Genomic DNA, 20,433 nt, shown 5'->3' with positions numbered 1-20,433 from the left:
AGGCAGACGCTTAACCAACTGAGCCACCCAGGCGTCCCCTTTCTTTGTTTAAAGATTATATTTATTTGTCAGAGAGAGCACCAGCAGGGGGAATGGCAGACAGAGGGAGAAGCAGGCTCCCTGCTGAGCAGAGTCCGATGTGGGACTCGATCCCAGGACCCTGGGATCATGACCTGAGCGGAAGGCAGCGGCTTAACTGAGCCAGCCAAGCAACCCCCGATTCATATCCTTCTTGTTATAACATTGTAGATATGTACACTTTTTGGTTTGTCTTTTTTTTTCCCCCCAAGGCTAAGATGGCCATAGATATGTTTTAAACCTGATTTTTTTAACTATATATGATTAATGGTTTTCTATTTCATTAATCAATCTTCCATGTTTTGAATGACTGTAATAGGAAAGAAAGATTTTTATTTTTATTTTTAATTTTTTAAAATTTTATTTATCTATTTGACAGAGAGAGACACAGCGAGGAAGGGAACACAAGCAGAGGGAGAGGCAGAGGGAGAAGCAGGCTTCCCGCTGAGCAGGGAGCCCAATGCGGGGCTCGATCCCAGGACCCCAGGACCATGACCCAAGCTGAAGGCAGATGCTTAACAACTGAGCCACCCAGGCGCCCCGAATTTTTAAAAGAACTTTATTAGAGGGGCACCTAAGTGGCACAGTTGGTTAAGCATCTGAGTCTTGGTTTTGGCTCAAGTCATGACCTCAGGGTCATGAGATCAAGCCCTGCATCAGGCTCCACACTCAGCGCAGAGTCTGCTTGAGATTCTCTCTTCCTCTGCCCCTCCTGTTCGTTCACTCTCTCTCTAAAATAAATAATCTTTTTTTTTTAATGGAGTTTATTAGAGAGAATTCCAAATACATACGAAGTAAACAGAATATTGAACCCCCATATATCTGTCATCCTATTTCAATAACTCAACATTCTGCCATTCTTATTTTATCTATACCTCCTGTGCTTTCCACCTCCATTCTATTTTTTAAGTAAAATTTACAAATATTAAAATTCATTAATCTTTTTTTAAAATATTTTATTTATTTATTTCACAGAGAGAGAGAGCGAGAGCAGGAACACAAGCAGGGGGAGTGGGAGAGGGAGAAGCAGGCTTCCTGCCAAGCAGGGAGCCCGATGTGGGACTCAATCCCAGGACCCTGGGATCATGACCTGAGCCGAAGGCAGACGCTTAATGACTGAGCCACCCAGGTGCCCTAAAATTCATTAATCTTGATTGTGCAGTTTTGACAAATGGATATACTCATGTAACCCATATCCCCAATACCCATGTAACCATACTCCCGTCACTATATAACCTTTCTGTCACTCTAGAAAGTTCTCAGGTGTCCTTTACTTGTCAATCTCCACCCAGGCAACACTTTTTTTTTTTTAACTGCATTTTTGCCTGTTCTAGAACTTCATATACATTTGACTCTTGAACAATGTGGGGGTTAGGGGCACCAGCCCTGCCCCCCCATGCAGTCAGAAATTCGCATATAACTTTTGACTCCCCAAAAACTTAGCTACTAATAGCCTACTGTTGACCAGAAGCCTTACTGATAACAATTGACACATATTTTAAGTATTATAAACTGTATTCTTATAATAAAGTAAGCTAGAGAAAAGGAAATTTTATTAAAATCATAAGGAAGAGAAAATACATTTACAGTACTATACTGTATTTATTGAAAAGAATCCATGTATAAGTGGACCCACAGTTCAAACGTGTGTTGTTCAGGAGTCCAATGTAAATGGAATCATACAGTATGTACTTTTTTTTTAAGATCTCGCTGTGTCTCTCTCTGTCAAATAAATAAAATCTTAAAAAAAAAAAAAAGATTTTACTTATTAGAGAAAGAGAGAACGTGAGCCAGGGAGGAGCAGAGGGAGAGGGACATGCTGACTCCACACTCTGAGCACAGAGCCCGACATGAGGCTCAGTCTCACGACCCTGAGATCACAACCTGAGCCAAAATCGAGTCAGACACTCAACCAACTGAGCCACCCAGGCGCCCCCAAGTATGTACTTTTTTATGTCTGGCTCCTTTTGCTCAGAATCTGTGAGATTCATCCATATTGTTACCTGTATCAGTAGTTCCTTTTAAAAAATAAAATAACTTCATTGGGATATAATTCACATACCATACAGTTCACCCTTTTAAAGTGTACAATTCAGTGGTTTTTAATACTCTCACAGACATGTGCAACAATCACCAGTCAATTTTAGGACATCTTCATCACCTCAAAAATAAACATCAAACCACAATGAAATATCACTTCATACCCACTAGGATAGCTATAAATAAATTTTTTTAAAAAAACAAGTATTAGTAAGGATGTGAAGAAATTGGAATATTGTACATTGCTGCTGAAATTGTAAAATGGTGCAGCCGCTATGGAAAACAGTTTGGCAATTCCTCAAAAAGTTAAACATAGAATTACCATATGACTCAGCAGTTCCACTCCAAGGTATATACACAAAAGAATTGAAAACAGGTGGTCGAACAGATACTTGTATACGAATGTTCATAGCAGCACTATTCACAACAGCCAGGCATTGAATGGATAAACACTATGTGATATAGCAGTGCAATGGAATGGTATTCAGCCATAGAAAGGAACGAAGTACTGATACGTGCTACATGGGTGGACCTCAAAATATCATGCTAAGTGAAAGAAGCCAGTCACAAAAGGCCACATATTGTAGGATTTTATTTATATGAAAAATCTAGAGTAGGTAAATTCATAGATGCAGAAAGTTAATTGGTGGTTGCCAGATATCCGGGGGTGGGGGGGGGAGGGGCGCAGAGGGGGGAGGAAGGAAGAGGGACTGATTACTTAATAAGTATGAGGTTTTCTTTTGGTGCAATGGAAATGTTTTGGAATTACCTAGAGGTGGTGGTTGCGTAACATTGTGAGTGTACTAAATACCACTGAATTGTATACTTTAAAATAGTTAATTTTATGTTATGTGAGTTTCACTTCAATTAAAAAAAAAGGGAAACACATATCCTTTAGCTATCACTACTCTATACCCCATCCGTCCAGCACCAAGGAACACAAATCTTTCTATTCCTATAGATTTGCCTATTCTGGGCATTGCATGTAAGTGGAATCATAGGCATCCCTTGATTCTTGAAAGTTCACATTATGCCATTTCACTTTTACGAAAGACCTACATCAGCACCTTTTTTTGCTACCAAGGGAAATCCGAAGAGGATTTTTGCTTTTATGAAAAGGGTGAAAATCAGATATCATGGTCAGCATTTGTTTTGCAGTGAGCCCATTAGAGAGGCAGCGTACACCCTGAGCAGCGAGCGTGGCACCTCCCAGCTTCTCCCCTGGGAACTACACTCAGCTCAAGCCACCATAGCTTTGAGCTGTGTCTGTGAGCCTCTGTGCTTTATCTCCATTTATTTTGGTCATCCGTTAGCAAGATGGTATCAGAAAAGCCTAAGAGAGGTTATTTTTGGGGTCTGGGAAAGCTCAAAAATTTTTCCATATAAACTAATGGTAATTGCTTCACTTTATGTCATTGCAGCTTAGGATAGGTTTCATAGGAACACTTTACTTTTGGATAGCAGGAGAAACCTGTATATGACATGTGGCCTTCTCTCACTCAGCATAATGTCTTCCAAGATTCATCCATGTTGTGACACATATCAGCACATCACTGCTTATTACAGCCAGATAATATTCCATTGTATAGATATACCACATTTTGTTAGTCCATTCATCAGTTGATGGGCATTTGGGTTCCACCTTTTAGCTATTGTGAATAATCCTGTATAACCCTTCTCATACACCCTGTTGTATGGAGTTCCTTTGTTTTTAACAAAGTCACCTTTTTCCTCCTGATCTTGCATTTCTAAGCCAGCAGAAGTGAGAACGTCATCCCACTCTCTGTGCCTCACCACCCTACAATGGAATCCCCAGTGTCAGCTTTGTTGCTCTGGTAGGGAAGGAAGAAAGGGAGAAATGTTGTAACCATGCCACTGAGCATAATCAGGAGCTCTCAAGTCTTACTAGAATTCAGATTTGGCTAATAACGTCTGTTAAGCATCCACTGTAATCCAGGTACTATTTTGTACCTTCATATATATTTTATCATTTATTCCTCACAACAGCCAATTGAAGTAGATGAGCATCCCCATATTACACATGAGGAAATTGAAACTCAAAAGGTTGAGTAACTTGCCTAAGTAGGTACTAATTGGTACAATGAGGGGGCTGGACTTCAGGCCCAAGTGCCTCAGTATTTTAAGTCTGCTTCCCTTTCTGCTACATTAATCCCAGAACCCAAATAAGGACTATGGCACACCTGAAATGGGTGGTTCCTCGTGTTTATTTGGCTAGTACCATTCAATCTTTGGTTCCAGGTGAGTAATCTTTGCCAGGTGTGCTTTGTTCTAAGGCTTGTTAACCTCAGGCTATTATATTACTGGTACCCTTTGCATTATGAAGTAGATTAATTCCTCCAAATTGAGCTGTTAATTGAATTTTCTTATTAAATTCCTTTGTAATACAGAGATCTGCCTATGGAAAAGTTTCCCAGTAGCCTGAGTTAAAAGTTTGTGGAGTTTGTGGAAGGGATAGGGTTAAGTGGCGACATGCTAAGCATTTTAGGCTCTAGGAGTATAGAATACATTTTGGGAGGAGTATCCTATGCGTGGCAGCTCATATTTTCTTTATAACATTATGTCATATGTTTTCCCCTGTGCCTTAGGCATTTTTGTATTTTTCATATTCCCAACTCCCAGAAACTGGCTTCCTTCTCCCTCCTTTTATTGAGTGTCAACTAGAGTAGGCTTGCAGTATCCTCAGTGACAGCAGATGCCATTCCTTAAACCTTTGTACTTTAGCTAGAGAGATTTTTTTATTGAGCTTTCATGTTCTGCAAATTAGCCCTCAGTGTCATTAGAGCTTTAAGGGCGAACATAAGGGTATATTCAGTTCACTGTGTTATCCTTAGAATGAAGAATACACATTAAAAGCTGCTTGTGGGGGTGCCTGGGTGGCTCAGTCGTTAAGCGTCTGCCTTCAGCTCAGGTCATGATCCCAGGGTACTGGGATCGAGCCCCGCATCAGGCTCCCTGCTTGGCGGGAAGCCTGCTTCTCCCTCTCCCACTCCTCCTGCTTGTGTTCCTGCTCTCCCTATCTCTCTGTCAAATAAATAAAATCTTAAAAAAAAAAAAAAAGTTGCTTGTGGTCTGTTACAGTCCTGGTTTTTTGCTGGTGATTTCCATGTCTCCTTTCCTGCTCTCCTGCCATATGTTTAGTTTGTTTCCCCCACTGTCATTTTTGTGCTTTCTTCTAAGATGTATGATAAATGAGTATAAATAAGATTTAGTTTATTATTCCTATTCCTTCTGAATTTACTGTCCTCGCTGTTAATTTTGGTCATTTGGTTAAATTAGCCTTTTTCAGTCCATCTACGGTGTTATGGTCACAATAGCCTTGGTGCCATTGATACTCAATTCATGACAACTATGTTGTTTGCTCTTGAAGAGAAGGGTCTGTGTTTGGCTTGTTCTTTGCTGTATTTTCAAAGTCTAGTGTGGTGTTGGCATAATAGGCATTGAAAATGTTACCTTATGGATTCTTGAACTCACTTATTTCAGTCGTTTGCATCTCAGCAGAACTGAACATATAATTTGCATACTGCACCAGAGATAGAAATCCCCTTGATACAGTCTTTTCTGGTGTTTAATCATAAATATATAACTTCCTTTCTTCAATTCCAAATGTCTCCATCATGTCATTCTATATCTGTGAGTTCTCTTTGTTCTATAGAATTGACTATTCCAAAACACTCCTTAAAATAATGCTTTTAAAATTTGACTGTGATTAAATCTCGTCATATTCAAATAACTGTTCCTTTATTGATTTGATTATTTGTGTTTGAGAGACTTTGGAATCAAAGTATGAAGCTAAATTATGCCCCTTATGGATTTGGGGGTATTTCCCTCCTAATATGAACCTGTTAAATAATCTCTACTTAGAAGGCTTTCCAGTTATGCTTGCCTGCCTAAAAAAGTTTGTGGAAGGCACTGAATCCATGTTGCCTGAAAGGGGGGTGAAGGTGGGCTGTGCTCTAGAATGAGCTATCTGCTGGTGTGCTATCATTTCTTCTCAGGATGGGAACAGAAATGTTTACCAAAATACTGAGCAGTAGTTATATTAAATTTGACATTTTGATTTTTAAACCTCTGCCTCCATTCTGATACTGTTTTAAATCCCACTTTCCATTTTACCATTTACCTGACTTGTAGTGAGGGTGGGTTTTTGGTTTTGGTTTTGGTTTTGGTCTACTTTCTCTGCTTTTTCCTTCTTTTGTTCCTTTTAGTTTTTTAAGCACACACCTATCTTAGCTAAAGTCCCTTGCCTTTGATTTTTGATTCTCTGCTTTCTTAGATGCTATGTCTTTCATCCCAGTCAGTATTCCTCCATGTCTAGCACAGTGCCTGGGACTTGGTACAAACCCAGTTAATGCTTTAAGAAAATTAATGAATGAGTAGTAACAATTTAGTTGACTCTTATGGTGGATTGTCATACTGATCATTACTCTAGGAAATTATGTACCCTAGTAATTTACACACATACAAAGTGGTTAAGAGTGTATATACAGCTCTGGGTTTGAGTCCCTGCCCCAGCTTCACTTATTACCTGTGTGACATTGTAAAAATTGTTTCATGTCCATGACTCTGTTTCCACTTCTGTAAGATGATGATAGTAATAACATCCACCATACAACCTTTTGAACTAACTAGTCTTCCCCTGCACCCTTAACAGTGGTTGTTCTCTCTACTCAGAAGCTCCCTCCCCAAGTTCTTTGTGACTTCTTGTCATTCGTATTTCAGCTTGAGTGTCATCTGAGAGGGTTCCTCTGTATCAGGATTTGTAGCTGTAAGCAACAGAAACCAACTCTGGCTGATTTTTGAAAGGTTATTAGGGAAACTCACAAAATATCAGGGAAAGCCACAAAGCCAGGCTTGAAGAATGGGCTAGAACAAGGGAAGTTGGGTAGCAGCCAGGACTCTCAGCCAAAATCATTCACAGAACCAAACCATGAGGTCACTGCTGCCGCTTATACAGCTTACACCACTACCACCAGCTGACTGGGCTTTACTGGCCACGATAGCCACACCTTGCTGCCAGCATGGACACTCTGTGGCCTCTGATTTTTTGATTCCAGATCCCAATTAAGACGCTTATCAACTGAGCCACCCAGGCGCCTGAGTTTGATAAGTTCTTTATAGATTTTGGATACTAGCCCTTTCTCTGATAAGTTATTTGCAAATATCTTCTCCCATTCTGTTGGTTGTCTTTTGGTTTTGTTGCCTGTTTCCTTTGCTGTGCAAAACTTTTTATCTTGATTAAGTCCCAGTAGTTCATTTTTGCCTTTGTTTCCCTTGCCCTGTGAAGACATGTCTAGCTGCGGCCGAGGTCACAGGTTGCTGGTTGTGGATTTTGATGGATTCCTGTCTCACATTTAGGTCTTTCATCTGTTTTAAGTCTATTTTTGTGTATGGTGTAAGGAAATGGTCCAGTTTCATTCTTCTGCATGTGGCAACTTTCCCAACACCATTTGTTGAAAAGACTGTCTTTTTTCCATTGGATATTCTTTTCTGCTTTGTCGAAGGTTAGTTGATCATAGTATTTATATTCTTTTAAAAATAAAAGTAAAGAAAAAACGTTGCACCTACATTATTTCATTTGACCTTTTTAGTAGTCTTCCAAGAAAAAGGGTGTTGGGGATGAAGCATATGGGCCTTTTTCTGGTGAGGCATATATGGCCTCCTCAGTGTTTGTTCTAGTTGTTCCTGTGCCTATGAGACACAGGAATGAGATCCTATGTGGAGAGACCAAGACTTGACTAAGGCCACATAGCTTACTTATTACCAGATGCACTCACTGACTTTGGTGTTCTTTCTGTTATGATAAATCTCACCCTATATTCTTGGTGATTGTGGGGGAAATTACTGTTGGGTTTTTTTTGGGGGGGGGGTTGACCATCATATCACAAACCAGGGACATAAACATAATTGCAGGCCAGTGTTACTTCATGCCAATTTGTCCAAATTCACATTTTTAATTTGGTGGCCCGAGACCCCTGGGAAAGTTATCATGAAACCATAGTTGTTCCCAGTTGGCATCCCTAGGTGTTCTTCATGTTCACAGGTTTTGTGATCCTAAATAGTGCCAGTGACTTTCATATCTCCCTGGTAATGCTAAGATGCAATGCTGGATGTCTTCCACATTGTGGGGAAGGCTCTTGCCCTTTTAAGAGCTTATGGTCCCAAAATAGATCATGGAGGCATAAGCCCCAAAGAACTTGGGCTGAATGGGAACACCTAATCAGGTGGCAAGATTTTTATTGTCCTACTGTGTGCCTAACGCTAAAGAAAAAAATTTGCAATAACATAGTGTTTATATAGAGTTTCTTTTGTGAGTAAATGCCAAAAGAAAAGGAGTCTGCTTACAGATCAGGTGGAGCGAATATGATTTCAGGAGGGTGTGCTAGGAATCTGTAGGAGGGCAGCTGATGGAAAACCAGGGCCGGGAGATCCAGAAGTCTTGGGAATCCTGCTGGCTTGGGAGGGTTGGCAGAGAGGCTTGGTGGGCCCTGGAAGCCATTGTCACAGCACAAAGGTCCATAATGGGGAAGAAAGACTAAACTTCCTTTGTGGCTTCAGTGGTGGAATCAGGACCAAAAGTTGGAAATAACAGGGGGCAGAACTTTCTTTGAAAGCCTAGTGGTTTTTTTTTCCTCTAGCATTTCTTTTTTTTCTTAATGCAATATTAATGTGCTTTTGTAGAAAAGAATTGCAAGTATCACAAACAGAAGGAAAAAAATCAGTCACACTACTATTCAAAGATGGCTATTATTACATTTCCTTTTTTACTTTTTTATTTTTTAAAATATTTATTTGAGATAGAGAGCAAGAGTGGGGAGTGGGGGGCAGAGGGAGAGGGAGAAGCAGGTTCCCCGCTGAGCAAGGAGCCTGATGCAGGGCTTGATCCCAGGACCCAGGGATCATGACCTGAGCTGAAGGCAGATGCTCAACCAACTGAGCCAACCAGGCACCCCCCTTTTTAATTTATTTTTTAAGATTTTGTTTTTATTTATATTATTTGTGTGAGAGAGAGAGAATTCGAGACAACACAAGCGGTGGAGAGGGAGAAGCAGGCTCCCCGCCTAGCAGGGAGCCCAATGCGAGGCTAGATCCTGGGATCATGACCTGAGCCAAAGGCAGACGCTTAACTGACTGAGCCACCCAGGCACCCCGTTTATATTTCCTTTTTTAAACATAGCTTTGATAATAGTATTTATTGAAAAAGCATCATGTTATCATATAAACATTTGGTGTGATGTAAGCATTTTTCCTTTATAAGTAGCATTTTTTAAAGATTTTTTAAATTTTTATTTATTAGACAGAGACAGACAGTGAGAGGGAACACAAGCAGGGGGAGTGGGAGAGGAAGAAGCAGGCCTCCCGCTGAGCAGGGAGCCCTATGCTGGGCTCGATCCCAGGACCCCGGGTTCATGATCTGAGCCGAAGGTAGATGCTTAATGACTGAGCCACCCAGGAGCCCCTATAAGTAACATTTCTAATGCTGCTTAATATCAAATGGCTATACATTGTTTAACCATCCCTCTGTCATCGGAAATTTTGGTCCTTTTAATTTTTTTGTTTTTACAAAATCTGTGATGGGGGTACCTGGTTAGTAGAACATGCAACTCTTGATCTCAGGGTCCTGAGCTTGAGCCCCAGGTTGGGTGTGGAGCCTACTTAAGATAAAAAAATAAAATAAAAACAAAATCTGTGATGAATATGCTTGGGTATAGAACTTTAGTGTTTCTTGTATTTTGCATTTTCTTATGGTAAGTTATCATAAATGAAATTAGTAGGTTTTTCTAACCATCAGAGTTTATAACAAAGTTTGCTTCAAGAGGTGAGACTGAAAGCCTACCTACCAGGATAACGAAGAGGGATTTCTTTATCAGATCGGATTTTAGACATGATCACCTTTCCCTTTCCTGTCCACCCTTTGATTTTGTGACTCTATTAGAGGGTTGAGTGCTTTCTGTGATACTGATTTGGTTTTGGGGAGAGCCAAGATGAGGGTCAAGGATTCAAAGTATAATTAATGCATAATTGCCACAGATGCATACTGAGCAAGTGAAACTTGACATCTTTCTTGCTACATGCCTTGTTCTTATTTTCAGGATATGCTCCCATCTTCCTTCATACTCCTATCCAACCCTCCATTTTCTGGTGAAGCATACATGACTCCTTCAGTGTTTGTTCCAATACTTTCTGTGCCTCTGAGTCATTGTCTCCCCCATCCTACCCTTTTCATCTTCCAAAGGTTCTTCAACACTATGCAGCAGGGCCAGCCCACCATGTCATAAATCATAGGCAATAGCCAGTTCACTAGGTAGGCTGGTGGACTGTTTTAGGGGTAGAACCAGGGCTCTGAATCCACTTTATTCCATCCCTCAAGGTTTGATGGTTTTTTCCCCCCAGGTAATTAAATGTGTGTCTTGTGGACCTGGGCTTGGCTGGAATGCTCAAGGGTCCTGAAGATCCTTCTATAGCTTCCTGCTGTTGAATCCATTAAGAGAAGATGGCAAAAGTCAACATAACTAGAGACCTCATCTGTAGGCAGATCAAGGTAAGCACCTTAGACCTTTGAACAAGAGCATGAGGTCCTTTCTTCCTAAAAGATTCATTTTACACCTGAAGAAACTGAGGTCTGAAGTCGGTGACTTGCCTGAAGTCACACAGCTACTTAGTGGCAGACCCAGGACTAGAATCAAGGTCTCTTAACTCCCATCTTCTTTTGCCCAAGAACATAGAATTCATGGAGACTCCTCTGTCCCAGTGCTTTGTACCTGGGCTGCTGGAATTAATGAAAGCTGGTGAGGGAAGGGAGCCATCAGTGTGCTGTGCATGTGCGTACACAACTGTGTGTGCATATGTAGGTTTATGGGGGCTGCTGTGGCAGGAGAAAACGTGGCATCTTCATGTTGCTCCAGCTGCTAAGTTGTGCACGTAACAGAACCTGGAAGAGTCTTAGTCCCAGTTCAGCTTAGACTCTTTCTTCTTTTCTTTAAGGGTCTCCTGCACCTGACCTGTACAGTTTGTACATTCTGTGAGATGAATGAATGACCAGGCAGTCACATTCATTTAGCAAGGTAGCCCAGGCTTTGTCAGGGAAACCTGCAGTAAAGGAGCACAGGGATTTAATGGAAGAGTTTCCACCAAGACATTATGTGCTTCTATAGTAAGAACCCCAAACTGGGGTCAGGAGCTTAATCTCACCACTGCCCTAATTACTTATAAGACTTGAGTCATTTTACTTCCCTGTGTTTTCTGTTGTTAAATGATAATAATGTCTGCCTCTAGGTGGATCATAATGAAATCTGAAAGAACACAAGTTTTTTGAAAAGGTTAAGTGCTAAAAACATTTTTTTAATTAAAAATCTTTAAAAAATAAGTGGCATGCAGCATAAGCTGTGATCCTCATCAAAAAGGATTGAGTGTATGCCTCTACATGAGCCATGTACTTGGTGCATATCAATCTACGTTTCATATATTTTTTCCCTGCATCCCTGAATCCTTTGGGGGCTTTGTCCATTTGTGGGGGTTTTTGTAATTTCATTAGAATGGATGGCCCTCAAGGGCAAGGACCATTTCCTAGAGGCACAGAATCAGAGTTGGAGGGACCTTGCAAGTTATTTTTTTTCCCTATGAATATCCCCCACAATATGTGCCCTAAAGATGATGCCCACCCTCTCCAACCTAACAATGGAAACTCCCTATTTTGTTGTTTTCAATTTTTTTCATTTTTTCTTTTCTTTCTTTCTTTCTTTCTTTCTTTCTTTCTTTTTCTTTCTTTTTCTTTTCTCCTTCTTCTTCTTCTTCTTCTTTGGCAACCCAACAAGCACAACTTTGTGCTTTATTTTATACTCTTTTATTATTCTCTAATCCTTGCCCAAGTATAGTGCAGACCTTTTGTAGATCCTGTGGTGCCCAGCACAGTGCTGGGTATGTAATAGGCACATAGTAAATCATACTGGATTAAATTAATGAAACTGTGAGTTTGTATCTGTCCCCCAGGAGCGGGGTGCCCTGAGCTTTGAGCGGCGCTACCATGTCACTGACCCCTTTATCAGGCGGCTGGGCCTGGAAGCAGAGCTACAGGTAAGAAATCCAGTTTGCACACTAGATGCAGATGGCCAGTTCTCCATTCTCTGTCTATAGAGAACCCTCTGCATTATTCAGGGTGTAAACAAGTTTTTCTCTGCAGGTCATACCTGATGGTTACCTCTCCTTTCCAGCAGTTTTATTAGGCTGGTAAATATAGGCAGGTGAATCCAGGTTAGTGATTGGCATGGTCATGCAGAAATTATTTCTTGGTCATATTATTTGCTTTGTGCTTGGAAAAAGATTGTTGAAATGCATACCACTGTTTTTACTATTGGCTTGGACAATAATTATTCTTACCTTTGCAAAGAAAGAGTTTACATGGTGTTTTTACACACACACACACACACACACACTCTTGTCTCTCTCTCTCTCTTTCTCATTTTAGCTTCAAAGTAATGTGGGGAGGTATATAGGGAATGGGTATTTAAAAAAAAAAGGTTTAGAAAGGTCAAGCACTTTGTCCAGTGTTGTCCTGACCAGTCCATGGAAAGCCAGGCCTTCAGTCCAGAAGTTCAGCTTTTTCATCATGTCCAACACCGAGACACTCTATAATGTTAGTTCCAGTCCCTTTCCTCCCTCCAGATCATGTTTTGAATCCAACTTTTAGCTGTCCTATCCAACTTAGTGTTATCTGTAGGTTGAGTTAGAATTCTCTTTGCTGGGGTGCCTGGGTGGCTCAGTTAGTTAAGCATCTGCCTTCAGCTCAGGTCATGATCCCAGGGTCCTGGGATCGAGCCCCGCATCAGAGCTCCCTGCTTGGCGGGGAGTCTGCTTCTCTGTCTCCCTCTGCCTGCCACTCCCCCTGTTTGTACTCCCTCTCTCTCCCTCTCAAATAAATGAATAAAATCCTTAAAAAAAAAAAAAAAAATTCTCTTTGCTTCCTTCAAGTTAGTGTTCATAAGTGATCATGTTGATCTTAGAAAAAGACTAGGAAGAGGGCGCCTGGGTGGCTCAGTCATTAAGCGTCTGCCTTTGGCTCGGGTCATGATCCCAGGGTCCTGGGATCGAGCCCCGCATCAGGCTCCCTGCTCAGCGGGAAGCCTGCTTCTCCCTCTCCCACTCCCTCTGCTTGTGTTCCCTCTCTCGCTGTCTCTCTCTCTGTCAAATTAAAAAAAAAAAAAAAATCTTTAAAAAGAAGAAAAAGACTAGGAAGAAATTTATTGAATGTTCACAGTGTTATCTCGAGGTAGTGAGATTACAGATGATTGTAACTGCTTTCTTTTAATTATAAATTTTTATCCATTTAAAAATATAACTATATTAATACTGATGATCTTGAAAAGATAATTAAAAGTTACTTCTTAGTCCCATCTCCCTAATAGCAATGCTATTAGCATTTTGTGTGTAGAGACTAGGGCCCAAGATCTAGCTGTGGAGACACTCCAGCTTTTAGAAGTTGATTACAAGCTAAGGAGATTAAAAAGTTACCCAAGAAATAGTGCTCAGTGAAGTAGAAAGGAAACAAAACCAGGAGAGTGTAAAGGCCACGTAAGGAGAATATTTTAAGAAAGAAGGAGTGGTCACTTCTACTCAGTGCTTTTGAAAGGTTGAGTAAGATGAGGACAGAACAACAACTGTGGTCTTTACTGGAGTGGTGGGAATAGAGGCTAGATTGGAGTGGTTGTGAGAGTGAATTGGAGGTAAAGAAGTGACAACCATATTGTAGACAGCTTTCTTTTTCTCTCTCTCTTTTTTTTTAAATCCTTTTTTTTTTTTTAAGATTTTATTTATTTATTTTGACAGAGAGAGACAGCAAGAGAGGGAACACAAGCAGGGGGAGTGGGAGAGGGAGAAGCAGGCTTCCCGCTGAGCAGAGAGCCCAACATGGGGCTCGATCCCAGGACCCTGGGATCATGACCTGAGCTGAAGGCAGACACTTAATGACTGAGCCACCCAGGTGCCCCTTTTTTTCTCTTTTTTAAAGAGGGTGATGGAAATTTATTTATTTATTTATATATTACAAACTTTTCCCCCAGATGAGAGGAGCTAGGATGTAATCAGTAAAAAGGGTAAACTATGAAAGATATCTTCTCTTGCCCCTCTCCGTCTACATTCACCTTCCTTCAACTGTCTTGTTCTCCTGTCTTTGAGTTGGCTTTAACCAATGGGGGGTCATTTCAGAAAATTGGAGGAAGAATGGCATCTTTTTTATTCCCTCACTTCTTTCCTTCAAAGTCATTTTGTTTTGTTTTTGTTTTCAGCTTTACTGAGTTGTGTAGACAACTCTTGAAACAACTTTATTTACAAAAGGAAATGGAGAACTGGAGAAGTGGCTGGGTCTATGGGATCAAAGGAGATATTTATAAGAGTGGGAAGAAATACTAGCATGTGACTGTATGTTGATGGCAGGGGAAGGTTTGCTGATATAGGAGGACAGAATAATTGAAGGAGCAGAGTCCTGGGGAAGGCTGGAGGGGATGGGTTTCAGAGTTCAAGCAGTTCAGGCCTTTGATAAAACCCAAGACATTTCTTTAATTGTTCCAGGGTCCAGTGGGTCTGGGATAAGGAGCAAGGCATAGACTGGAATAAAAACTGAAGCGTCATTGACAGAGAGAGAGTCTATAGGAGCAGTTTTCAAAGTGTTGTCTGCAGACCCCTGGGAATCCCCACAACTTTTTCAAGGGAATCCATGAAGTCAAAACTACTTTCACTGTAGTATCAAGACATTGTTTGCAAAACAAAAATTAATTCACTTAAAATTTGCAAAAAATGGGGTGCCTGGGAGGCTCAGTCGGTTAAGCGTCTGCCTTTGGCTCAGGTCATGATCTCGGGGTCCTGGGATTGAATCCTGCATTGGGCTCCCTGCTCAGCGGGGAGTCTGCTTCTCCCTCTACCCCTCTCCTGCTGGTGTTCTCTCTCTCTCTCTCTCAAATAAATAAATACAATCTTAAAAAATAAATAAAATTTGCAAAAAAAAAAAAAAAAGTGAGTAAAACTATTGTCACCTTAGCATGGATTAAGGCAAATAGCATCAAACCGTCATCGACTTATTAACACCATGCATTTGCAGTAACCAGAAAAAAGCAGGTTTTACTTAACATGTCGTTGATGTGAAGCAATAAAAATTACTAGTTTTATTAAATTTCAACCCTTAACGTATATATCTCTTTAGTATTCTGTATTATGGGATGGGAAGTACACATAAAGTCCTGCTGCTGCGAACTGCACTATGATGGTTGTTCTGAGGAAAAAGCACTTGTGCAGTTGTTTGAGTTGCAGGCCCCACTAGCCAGTCTTTTCATCTGAAAGAAGTACCATCTGAAAGAACGAGACAAAAACAATGGTTATTCAGATATGAGTACTGGGCAGACATTTTCTTAAAAATGAATGAACTGAGCTGTCACTTCAAGAAAAACAACTGACAGTATTTGTTGCCAAGGATAAAACTTGAACTTCTAGGCAAAAAAAGAGAGAATATAGGAAAACTTGTATCTGCCATAATGAGCTTGATAACTTCTCAATATTTAAAAGGTTTTTTTGACGAGATCTGTGGTGATAAAAACAAATGTCAACAGTGTTGTATAATGAATATTAACATTGAAGATCTTTAAATTCAGTGAGTCACTGTTTTCAAAATGACCAGTGTATGATGTAACAGACTCATACATGTGTAAAAGACCTATGCATAACACAAACTAGACCAACGTGCTTTAACATAGCAAGGTACCGATAGTTCCTTTATGTGGTTTCAGATGCTACATTGTAACTTAAGAAACCATTACTTGTGGAGTTTTGGTGCAGTATCAAAGAAGGCGATCTATATTATCTGAAAAGGCTATCAAAATACTCCTCCCTATTGCAACTAATTATCTTTGTGAGGCTGTATTTTCCTTATATACTTCAACCAAAATAACATATGGCAACAGACAATGCAAAAGTAGGTATGAGAACCCACTTACCTTCCATGAAGCTAGACATTATGTAAAGCAATGCCACTCTTGTTATTAAATTCTTTTGTTTTAGAAAATATATTTACTTTTCTTTTAAAACATGTTAACATCATTTTTGTTATTTTTAAATGAAAATAATATGAAATATTTCCATTTTAATTTCTAATATGGGGTAAATATCAATAAATATAACCCCTATATACAAAAGCTCTTTGGAATCCTCAGTAATTTTTTTCAAGTTTTTTTTTTTTTTTTGAGAGAGAGAGAGAGCATGAGCGGGGAGGAGAGGGAGAAGCAGGCTCCCTGCTGAGCGGGGAGCCCAATGCAGGGCTTGATCCCAGGACCCTGAGATCATGATCTGAGTCCAAGGCAGACACTTAACCGACTGAGCCACCCAGGCAGGCGCCCCTGGCATCCTCAGTAATTTTTAATAGTGAAAGGGGTCTTGAGACTAAGAAGTTTGAGAATCACTAGTCTATAGGAGCCATGAAACAGGATGAGTGGATAATGTCACTTGGGGACAAAGTAGGAAGTGAGAGAAGCAAGCTTAGGACCAGGAACCAAGTTTGTTCAACATTTAGAGATTGCCTGTTACTGCCCTTCCTCTATCCACAGGAACCAGAAAGAATAGGCACAGAGATGAGAGAACATGGTATCAGGGAAGCCAAGGAGGAGGGAAAGTTCAAATGGTACTGAGTTTTAGAGTCTTAACTCCCAAAAAGCTATCTTATTTCCCTCTTTCCTACTTTGAGGTTGGAGGGGATATCTTTTTGTGACTCTCCCCCCCCCCCAACAAATAGTAATTAAGATACCATTATGAGTCATATGACCTTGGTTAGGTAAGTCTAACTTCACCCATTTCTTCATCAGTAAAATAACATCCATATCCTGTTTGTTAGGTTTGTGAGGAGGGATAAACAAGTTAATTTATGTAAAATTATGTAAAAATACTTAGCACAGTGCCTAGCATATGGTAAAAGTCATGTTATATAGCACTCAAATATTAGCTGGTATTATTGTTGTTATTTGTAGAAAGCTCTTAAAAGTTTCCTAAGATGCCGATTTGATGGCATCTAACTTTTTATTTATTTATTTATTTTTATTTTTATTTTTTTTAATGTTTTATTTATTTATTCATGAGAGTCAGAGAGAGAGAGAGAGGCAGAGGCAGAGGGAGAAGCAGGCCTCCCGCGGAGCAGGGAGCCCGATGCGGGACTCGATCCCAGGACCCTGGGATCATGACCTGAGCCGACGGCAGACGCTTAACCATCTGAGCCACCCAGGCGCCCCGGCATCTAACTTTTTAAAACACTTTACTGTCATTTCCTTTCCTTGTTTTATTTCCTACCCATTGTCACATATGAACTCTATTAGTTAACAGCAGTTCATGTCTAGCATTAGGAAGAGGTGATTATTTGGAGCTGGAGGTGGGATCAAAGTGGTAAAATCAACAGTAAAAGCTCCTACCTTTTTGTGGTTATTGATTATAATATTCTTTATTATCTGGGGAAGATTTTTTTCCTGGATTTCCTAATTTACTACTGTGTATGCTTTTGAAAAATTCAAAAGGATACTTTAAAGAGAACTCCTAGGACACAGTGCTGAACATTTAGTAGATGTTCACTAGAAACCTGTTGATTTGATTGGCTTTTTTGATTTTCTGTATTAGAGTTCGCTTTTTTAATCTTATCCCCATATCACTTCTCTACCTTCCAGCTTAATAATCCTGCCCTATTTTTACTTTTTTTTTTTTAAAGATTTTATTTATTTGAGAGAGAGAGAATGAGAGAGAGAGAGCATGAGAGAGAGGAGGGTCAGAGGGAGAAGCAGACTCCTTGCTGAGCAGGAAGCCCGATGTGGGACTCGATCCCGGGACTCCAGGATCATGACCTGAGCCGAAGGCAGTCGCTTAACCAACTGAGCCACCCGGGCGCCCCCTATTTTTACTTTTTGACTTTCTAGTTTGCATTTTGAGTTTAGCCAGTCTGGTATTTTGTTACCTTTCCTGTATATGTAGAATTTATACCCGCAGAGATGCCTATTTAAAAAGCATCCAAGTTAACTTTGATAACTTTATTTCTTGGATATTCTTTCCATTGTGTTCATCCTGCCAGTTCTGTAAGCTTCTGAAAAGTCTACTTTGCAAAGCTAATTTTCTTTATTTTTCATATTTCTTTCCTGAATGTTTTCTAAGAATAGTTTCCATCCACCTTTACCTGAATTAATTTTGTTCCTAGTGCTTTCTTCCTAAGGAAGATCTGAATCAAGAAGTACATCAATCTGTTGTATTCATCTCTCTTTTATATTAGGAAATTGTCCTTAACACTCTTAAATCTTGGCACTTAAAAATTTTTAAACTAAATCATGATCTAAAACTGCTCATTGTACTCTAATCAAAAATCAAAGTACTTAGCACAGTACTTAGCACTAGCATCTCTTCTTTGACCTGGAGGTTTGGATGGATGACATGAATGATGCTTCTTAAACATTTTCTTCACCTAGCATCTGACTATTAGGTCCTTTCCTTTTTTATTTACTTATTTTTTTTTTTTTTAAAGATTTATTTATTTGGGCGCCTGGGTGGCTCAGTTGGTTAAGCGACTGCCTTTGGCCCAGGTCATGATCCCGGAGTCCTGGGATCGAGTCCCACATCAGGCTCCCGGCTCAGCGGGGAGCCTGCTTCTCCCTCTGGCCCTATCCCCTCTCATGCTGTTTCTCTCTCTGTCAAATAAATAAATAAATCTTAAAAAAAAAAAAAGATTTATTTATTTGATAGAGACACAGCGAGAGAGGGAACACAAGCAGGGGGAGGCGGAGAGGGAGAAGCAGGCTTCCTGCCGAGCAGGGAGCCCGACGCGGGGCTCGATCCCAGGACCCTGGGATCATGACCTGAGCTGAAGGCAGATGCTTAATGACTGAGCCACCCAGGCGCCCCTACTTATTTTTGATTAAACATTCATATAGTTCCAATTTGTTTTTTAAGATTTTATTCCTTTTTTGACAGAGAGACAGAGAGGGAACACAGCAGGGGGAGTGGGAGAGGGAGAAGCAGGCTTCCTGCGGAGCAGGGAGCCCAACACAGGGCTCAATCCCAGGACCCTGGGATCATGACCTGAGCTGAGGGCAGACACTTAATGACTGAGCCACCCAGGCATCCCATATAGTTCTAATTTTAAAAGTTTAAAAGATCATCTCCTTCCCATTCTTTCTCAGCCACCTAATTTACTTCCCTGGAATCAACTAGTCAGTTTTAGTATCATTCCAGAGAAATTTTATGCATAAAATCTCACCCTTTTCCACAATGTTAGCTTAACATACTTACTGCTTTGTACCTTAAGTCTTTGAATTTAAAAATATTTTATGATTTAGTAAAACAGCACATAAAGAAAGATTCTTTCATGGCTTCAGAGTAATTTTTTTAAAAGATTTTATTTATTTATTTATTTTTAATTTTTATTTATTTATTTATTTATTTGAGAGAGATAATGAGAGAGAGAGCATGAGAGGGGGGAGGGTCAGAAGGAGAAGCAGACTCCCTGCCGAGCAGGGAGCCCGATGCGGGACTCGATCTCAGGTCTCCAGGATCATGACCTGAGCTAAAGGCAGTCGCTTAACCATTTATTTATTTTTTAAAAATACTTTATTTGACAGAGAGAGACACAGCCAGAGAAGGAACACAAGCAGAGAAAATGGGAGAGGGAGAAGCAGGCTTCCTGGTGAGCAGGGAACCCAACAAGGGGCTCGATCCCAGAACCCTGGGATCATGACCCGAGCCGAAGGCAGATGCTTAATGACTGAACCACCCAGGCGCCCCAAAAGATTTTATTTATTTGACAGAGAGAGAGATAGCGAGAGCAGGAACACAAGCAGGGGGAGTGGGAGAGGGAGAAGCAGGCTTCCCACCGAGCAGAGAGCCCGATGTGGGGCTCGATCCCAGGACCCCGGGATCATGACCTGAGCTGAAGTCAGATGCTCAACAACTGAGCCACCCAGGCACCCCTCAGAGTAATTTATTTAAACTGTCCCTGTTGGGGCGCCTGGGTGGCTCAGTTGGTTAAGCGACTGCCTTCGGCTCAGGTCATGATCCTGGAGTCCCAGGATCGAGTCCCGGGTTGGGCTCCCTGCTCAGCGGGGAGTCTGCTTCTCCCTCTGACCCTCCCCCCTCTCGTGCTATCTCTCTTTCATTCTCTCCCTCTCAAATAAATAAATAAAATCTTTAAAAATAAATAAATAAACTGTCCCTGTTGGCAGACATGTAGATTACTTACAGTCTTTTGTACATACATTATTCCTTGCAATATCATTGGCACATTTTGGTGTCTGTCTA

General features: G+C 40.6%; 1 protein-coding gene across 9 annotated transcripts in view; it reads left to right on the top strand.

Annotated features, from left to right (window-relative positions):
* Positions 1-20,433, top strand: part of WDTC1 (WD and tetratricopeptide repeats 1) — a 65,794-nt gene that overhangs the window by 8,284 nt on the left and 37,077 nt on the right. For 6 of the 9 annotated variants that reach the window (XR_010411041.1, XM_064589697.1, XM_045898348.3 and 3 more), the window contains exons 2-3: positions 10,531-10,678; positions 12,127-12,210. The exons of 2 other annotated variants lie outside the window; for them this stretch is intronic. Coding sequence is in view for 6 of the 7 variants with exons in the window: in XM_064589697.1 (XP_064445767.1) it covers positions 10,631-10,678; positions 12,127-12,210 (132 nt within the window). In the remaining variant the exon portion in view is untranslated. Of the gene's footprint in view, positions 1-10,530; positions 10,679-12,126; positions 12,211-20,433 lie in introns of those variants that run through there. One more of the 9 variants, XM_064589696.1, reaches the window with a different exon arrangement.

Source organism: Mirounga angustirostris, unplaced genomic scaffold (assembly GCF_029215605.1).
Source record: "Mirounga angustirostris isolate CCGP_5_RB_7025 unplaced genomic scaffold, mMirAng1.0.hap1 SCAF_4, whole genome shotgun sequence".
Taxonomy (NCBI): domain Eukaryota; kingdom Metazoa; phylum Chordata; class Mammalia; order Carnivora; family Phocidae; genus Mirounga; species Mirounga angustirostris.
The sequence above is the reverse complement of the archived record's forward strand: the minus strand, read 5'-3'. Positions and strand labels throughout refer to the sequence as shown.